Consider the following 7,106-nt stretch of genomic DNA (forward strand, 5'->3'; position numbering starts at 1 on the left):
TTTGATTTAAAATGAAAAAAAAAACTTAAAACAATCGTTAAAACAATTTCACTGTTAAGTCGTAAAGTTCTACATGGACGAGTAGGACTGCAGGTGACAGAGGTTCATCCCATCCTACTTCCGCATTCGTTTCCGCATTAAGACAAAAAAATAAGACATTATTGCAGCACACGTTGTGCACACAAATATAAAACATGTCAAAATATCTAATATACATGTGTAATTTATGTTTTTAAACCGCATTAATGCATCAAAAAATATTTTTAATTAAGTTAATTAAAGAACGTGTTACACGCATGCGCAAGCGCGACCATTCGCTGTAGCGACATAAAGATGGAGAGCTGTCCTGATAGCGAGCTATTTATTATTAGTTAGATAATTTAAATCCATTTTAAACTGGTTTAAGTATCCAGATGAACGGAAAAGGCGTTCAAATGCAGGAAAAAGTGTTTTTTTTCAGCGGAAAAACTCACGACGTGAACCATCTTTGAAGTCGTATCCTCTTCGGTCACGTGACTGGAGCGCCCCGCCGCGGTCACCTGACTCCGATGTTTCGCTAATGAAGAAAGATGGCTGCTCATTTATCGTACGGTCGAGTCAATTTAAACATCCTGAGAGAAGCAGCGAGGAAAGATCTTCGTGAGTTTCTGGATAAATGTGCGGGCAGCAAGGTGATGAACGCGGACGCGGGGAAAAACGAGTCCGAAACCCCGGAAGTTCACTGATGTGATGCTAAGTCTGGTTAGCCTCGATGTTAGCATGGAGCTGTCACTTGTCAAAACTGTCAAAATTCCCTGTCACAGCTGATCGTAGTGACGGACAAGGAGATATTTTTAAAGATATGTGCATCATTTGAAACATAATCTTCTTGCTAATACAACTAACAGTGACGCGTTTGTGTGCAATTGCATTAAAAACGTGACTTTATGTAGCTTTCCTCCTCAGGCCATTGTTTGGGATGAATATCTGACCGGGCCGTTCGGGCTCATCGCTCAGTATTCACTATTAAAGGTGAGCACCTCCATGTTTGTGTGATCAGGTGTATGACGTCACAGATTGGGTGTGGCAAACAAGCAGGTGTTTATTGTTTATGACTGTGTGTTTACAGGAGCATGAAGTTGAGAAGATGTTCACCCTCAAAAGCGGCCGGCTCCCCTCCGCTGACGTCAAAAACATCATTTTTTTTGTGCGTCCCAGGCTGGAGCTCATGGACATCATCGCTGAAAATGTGTGCAGGTTGGTGTCTTTTTACAGGCATTCTGTTGTCGCCCACATAAAAGAAAAACTTTCTCCACCTGCGTTGTCCAAAACGTTTCCCCTGCTTCCTCCACCTTTCAGCGAGGACAAGATGCAGTCGTCGCGTGACTTCCACATCCTGTTCGTGCCGCGGCGGAGCCTGCTGTGTGAGCAACGGCTGAAGGAGCAGGGCGTGTTGGGCGCCTTCATCAACATCGATGAGTACATCCTCGATCTGATCCCCTTTGACGGCGACCTACTCTCCATGGAGTATGAAAGCGCGTTCAGGGTGCGTTCAGGTCTCCGACAACCTCTCTGCCGCGAATGTGAATCCATAATAAATGCAGCGTTACGTTTCTCACCTCATCCCGATTTGTAGGCGATGTGTTCCTCATTTGTTTATGTTCCTGTTTGTTTTGTTTCTTACAGGAATGCTACTTAGAAAATGACCAAACCAGCCTTTACCACACAGCCAAAGGCCTGATGACGCTGCAGGCGCTGTACGGCACCATTCCCCAGATATATGGGAAAGGAGACTGTGCGCGGGTGAGTACGGAACAACCTGGAGCTCCTACTGTTCTGTTTTGAAATGCATCTTGCATTGACTTCCTCGCAGCATGTCGCCAATATGATGCTGAGGATGAAGAGGGAGTTTGCCGGCAGTCAGAACCAGATCCTGCCCGTCTTCGATACTCTGCTCCTCCTGGATCGAAACGTGGACCTGCTCACCCCTCTGGCCACGCAGCTCACCTACGAGGGTCTCATTGATGAGATCTACGGCATCACCAATGGTCAGAGTTACATTGACAGACTTTATCTAAGATTTTTGGGAAGGCATGTTTGGTTTAGCTCTCTCCCAGCTAGGAGACTGACATTACTTAAATGAAAAAATCATCCGTTTCCTGTTCTGTTTTGTTGGATTTGCATTGAAATGAGAATTGTAAAAACGTGACTGAAAACCAAAATAAGAGTTTGATCAAAAGAACAGAAGGAAAACACCGATAAATTTCTGGAGTTTCAGAAAAAGTCCGTCAAAGGAGATCAATTGGTAAAATCAGCACTGGCAGCCAGTGAGTTAAATATGAGCAGAGAGCATTTTGAAATTGAAATTTTGAATTGTCATTGAAATGAGAATGCTAAAATCTAAAAACAAAATACAAAGACCTTTATCTAAGAAAGATAATTACTTTATGACATTATTATGGTCTTGGTTATCATCTACTCGCTGTAGCGCTAGGGGAAAGTTGGGGAAACGTTCCATTTGGGAGGCTTGGATTCTGTCGGGTTTTTTTTCAGATTGCTGTTTTTGCATTTTGTGTATTTCTTGATTGTCGTCATCGCTTTAGTTTTTCTCCCTTGGATTCCAGGTTATGTCAAGCTGCCGCCTGAGAAGTTTGCCCAGAAGAAGCAGGGCGAGGCGAGTAAAGATCTGCCCACGGAGCCCAAGAAGCTGCAGCTCAACTCGGCGGAGGAACTCTACGCAGAAATACGGGACAAAAACTTCAACGCTGTGGGAGCGGCACTCAGCAAGAAGGCTAAAATCATTTCGGCTGCCTTTGAGGTTGGTCTCCTACGTTATCACTCTCGCACTTTACCTACAATCAAGACATTAGATCGCTCTCAGCTGGCTGGATTATAATCTCAGTGACATTTCCCGTCATAAGGTTATTACAGAAATCCATGACAGATAAGATCAGGCGCTAATTGTTCAAGTAAAACCGGTTCACATTGATTTCTGGCCACATTAGAGGTTTGTAAGCAGGCTGCTCTTCACGTCCTGTGTATTCAGAGCAGGTGATGTTTTTTTCAGGAACGCCACAACGCCAAAACGGTGGGAGAGATCAAGCAGTTTGTGTCTCAGTTGCCTCACATGCAGGCGGCGCGAAGTTCGCTGGCAAACCACACGTCCATAGCAGAGCTGATCAAGGACATCACCAGTACGTACATGACCCCCTCCTCCTCATTGAAACTGATTCTTTCTAATAATTTTTAAGCTCATAATTTAATGTGTAGGAATGAAAGATTGTGATTTTTAAATCCCGCATGTGACCTTAATTTTGAAAAGCAACCAGACCATCAGATTAGGGTTATAAACCCTTTTAAATCTCTTTCAAGAACTGTATAATCCAGTATTTCTCTCTTGTTTCAGCGTCTGACGCCTTCTTTGACAATCTGACGGTGGAGCAGGAGTTCATGACGGGCGTCGACACGGACAAGGTCTTCCACATCCCAACTTCCATTCATAAATATCTTTACGGTTTTGATTTGATGTCTCTGTTGAATCCGCTGCTAAATTTCTGCATCTGGTTCTGATTTAAATGAAACGGGGTTCTGATTGTCTTCGTGGGACGACCCAGGTGAACACGCACATCGAAGACGCCATCGCCCAGAAGGATCCCCTGATCAAGATCCTCCGTCTGGTGTGCATGCAGTCGGTCTGCAACAACGGCCTGAAGCAGAAGGTGCTGGACTACTACAAGAGGGAGATTCTGCAGGTACGGTCAGACGCTTAAAGACGGGGGTCACCTGTGTCCATTCAGCCCTTCTAGATTAGAATGGATGTTAGCCATTAGCGTGTTTACCTGCACAATGCTTCAGATTCAGAATAAGCAAAGAAAAATCAAAGTTCAGGAGATAAAATGATAAAGATTTTGCAGATATGTCCAAAAAAAACCCCCAAATCTGTGCATTCTTCTTTTTTGTCTCCATGCAGACCTACGGCTACGAGCACATGCTAACGCTGAACAACCTGGAGAAGGCAGGTCTTTTTAAGCCGCAGACGACCTCAAGGAACAACTACCCCACGATTAGAAAAACCCTGAAGCTGTGGATGGAGGACGCCAACGAGCAGAACCCCAACGACATCTCCTACGTCTACAGCGGCTACGCGCCGCTCAGCATCCGGCTGACGCAGATCTTGGCCTGGCCAGGATGGCGCAGCATAGAGGAGGTGCTGAAGATGCTTCCTGGTCCGCACTTTGAGGAGAGACAACAGCTGCCCGCCGGGCTCCACAAGAAACGTAAGTAAGAACCGACGCGCGGCGGGTCTGTTTGCCCCCGCCGGAGCCAATGACCTCCTGCCTGCCGAGGCGAGATAAGAGCTAGGCTTTGTTTCCGTCCAGTCAGATCGTTCGGCAGCAGATTGATGGCGAGCTGACAAACCGTAGAAACAGCATCAGTGTTTGTGGCGTCTGTGTTGACGAGAAGGCTGGATAAGAACATGCTGCTAACCGTCAGCGCTCTGCGGCAGCTTTTTGGCGTTGGCACCGGGAGGCGTTAAACTGACAAGCAGAATGGATTTGATTACATGCTCAATTTGAAATGTGCTAATTAGAATTATGGGCACCAGACAGTTGACTTGTTTCTACACGCCGGCCTTAAAACCGGACCGTAAAAGGTGATAATGGAAGGGGGAGGGGCCTCAGGAGAGCGCTGGCTCTGCTTTGTCCAAACCTGATCCCAGAAGCACGAAACTGGAGATGAAAATGTGATTACTGCTAATCCTTCATGATGTAATCCAGTCTGTTAAACCACTTCTTTTTTTTCCTTTCTTGCAGGCCAGCAGGGCGAGAACCGGACAACGCTGGTGTTCTTCCTGGGCGGGGTGTCGTACGCTGAAATCGCCGCTCTTCGCTTCCTGTCTCAGACGGAGGACCGGGGGATGGAGTACATCATAGCCACCACCAAACTGATGAACGGCACCACCTGGATCAAATCCCTGATGGACCGGCCGGAGTCTCAGACGCCCTGAGTCGCCCGCAGGCGCACCTGTCCACATCAAACACCGTCATCTAACACCCCCCAGCTGCAGGTGTCTCATTGATGCCCACCGTGATTCAACAGCATCAGGCCCGGCTGCTGTCAGCGAACACATCGTGTGCTGCCTCGATGCGTGACATGAATGTATTTCCTGTTAATAGCGCAGAATTTGTTAAAAAGATTTTTTTTTTCCAAACATTTGTTTTGTTATATTGATGTCGTCTTATTTGTGTTTGCTGGTGCTTTTCTGCACGTCTCTGTCCAGAACTACTACCAACTGGTTCAGAAGAAAAAATCTGTGTGTGTTTGTGTGTGTGTGTGCGCGTGTGTGTGTGTGTGTGTGTGTGCGCGTGTGTGTGTGTGTGTGTGTGTGTGTGTGTGTGTGTGTGTGTGTGTGTGTGTGCGCGCGTGTGTGTGTGTGTGTGTGTGCGCGTGTGTGTGTCATCCCCTGCACGACAGAACCTTGATTTATGGAGTGCAAAGATGCTCAATAAAGAAAACACCATGCAAACCTGGATTGTTATTTGAATCTGCACCACAGTTAACACACTAAAAATGTGTGTTTGTGTGTGTTTCATTTGCAGTATTTTCTGCACTATAAGGCGCACTGGACTATAATGCGCACCTTCATTAAATGGCTTATTTTAAAACCGTTTTCATTTATAAAGTGCACTGGATTATAAGGCGCACCGTCAGTTTTTGAGAAAGGCTTTTAGGTGCGCCTTATAGTGTGGAAAATACTACATCATGCATTAAATGAATTTTCCTGGGAAATTAGGGAAACATTAAGAAAAGATGCACCAAAATATTGTTTTTTTTAACCTGAAATCACTTTTCTGGGTTTGGTTTCATGAAAAACGGCCCAGCTTTGCAAACTCTGATGACGTCATATGTGGGATAATTAAAGACGCGCTTTTTAAGCTTTTTACTGTGGCGGAAAATTAGGAAATAATGACTTGTGCACTGCGCCTGAAATGACGGGAGGAAGCCGCGGGGAGCAGCTCGGTTCTCCCGCGGATCGGGGCCGGGCCGTGAGGCGGAGGATCCGTCAACGCGCTCCGGATCTCTGGAGCAGCAATTAGCGGCGTTAACGGGCCTCCCGGCCGGCCGGTAATGGCCCTCCGCTGTCTGCACAGCTCAGCCCACGGCGGGCCGGGATTTGACAGCGCAGGACGCTGATTGAATTAGGAAGCCATTTGCTCCATGTTCCAGTGAGGAGGGGGGGGGGGGTCGGTCTCCGGTTCAGTCGATATCTCCACCCGCGCCGAGCGGAATGAACATCAGAACCAGCCGGTAGATGTATGGCTGGGAGAGAGGGGGGGGAAAAAATTAGACTCACTTTGTTCGTTTTTGATTGGATGGAAGACTTAAAAAGTGCAGTTAATCCTGTTAATTTGGAAAAATCCTTTAGATTACGTCCGGGAGGAGCGCGCGTAACGCAGGAGCCTCGAACCCAGATAGATCAATCCCGATCGGGGTGATCAATTCTTGCTTTAGGCTCCGCCCCCCTGACAGGAGGTGCTCGAGGCGCTCGCGGCGGATCAATCCGACCTGGACCTCAGGGCTGGACGCGCAGGAGGAGCCGATCAGCCGCTGTTCCTCCAACCGAGGTGAGATCCTTACATCTGAATCACACCCTAAAACATCGACTGTCGGGGTTTTGTTTTTTTTTTGCATATTTGAATTTTCTCTTCGATTTCACTTTTAAATTCCTGGAACCTTCATAAAAACGATGATGAAGAGATGATTTAATTTCATTTGAACAGACATACATGTAAATGCAAAACTGGATTTTTATTTCAGAACTGATTCTCACTCGCAAATAGTTAATTTCAGCAATAACAAAAAATAAAACAGAACTTTAGTATTTTTTGTCTCCCTTTAAGGACTTAATGAAAGGTGAACGCTGAAGATGCTCAACACTCTCACACTGTACACACAACAAACAGATCAATACTCAACCCTCTTAGTGCAATTTACAGATAAATTATTAACAGCGGTCTGTGATGATGTAGCTTCACCCCTTTTATAAAAAATACTCCTGTAAAGGCAGTGAAATTGATGTGTGTCCACAGAATGGGTCGAGGTGAGAACGTAGGATGCCTGACCCC

At 46.2% G+C, this 7,106-nt stretch overlaps 1 protein-coding gene across 4 annotated transcripts; it reads left to right on the forward strand.

Moving 5' to 3' along the window:
- The first annotated feature begins 532 nt into the window (after positions 1-532).
- vps33a (VPS33A core subunit of CORVET and HOPS complexes) lies at positions 533-5,474 on the forward strand. Of its 4 annotated transcripts, none has more exons than XM_068310500.1 (12): positions 533-671; positions 946-1,011; positions 1,109-1,236; positions 1,339-1,525; positions 1,666-1,782; positions 1,853-2,027; positions 2,604-2,797; positions 3,047-3,173; positions 3,386-3,453; positions 3,594-3,731; positions 3,950-4,256; positions 4,794-5,474. In XM_068310500.1, exons 1-12 carry the CDS (start codon positions 570-572, stop codon positions 4,985-4,987), a joined length of 1,803 nt encoding a protein of 600 aa, XP_068166601.1. In that variant the 5' UTR covers positions 533-569; the 3' UTR covers positions 4,988-5,474. The 4 variants fall into 4 exon arrangements, with proteins under 4 accessions (XP_068166601.1, XP_068166603.1, XP_068166604.1 ...); XM_068310502.1 differs by having other exon boundaries at positions 570-639; positions 1,109-1,228; positions 4,794-5,473; XM_068310503.1 differs by having other exon boundaries at positions 571-639; positions 4,794-5,472.
- The last annotated feature ends 1,632 nt before the right edge of the window (positions 5,475-7,106 follow it).

The sequence above is a fragment of the Antennarius striatus genome, chromosome 3, assembly GCF_040054535.1.
Source record: "Antennarius striatus isolate MH-2024 chromosome 3, ASM4005453v1, whole genome shotgun sequence".
NCBI classification, from domain to species: Eukaryota; Metazoa; Chordata; class Actinopteri; order Lophiiformes; family Antennariidae; genus Antennarius; species Antennarius striatus.

Excerpts from the sequence above, each read along its gene's own strand:
- vps33a (XM_068310500.1), top strand. The coding sequence starts at position 570 with ATGGCTGCTCATTTATCGTACGGTCGAGTCAATTTAAACATCCTGAGA. Across the intron at positions 672-945 it reads ATAAATGTGCGGGCAGCAAG|GCCATTGTTTGGGATGAATA; the intron begins GTGATGAACGCG and ends TTTCCTCCTCAG. Across the intron at positions 3,174-3,385 it reads GCTGATCAAGGACATCACCA|CGTCTGACGCCTTCTTTGAC; the intron begins GTACGTACATGA and ends CTCTTGTTTCAG.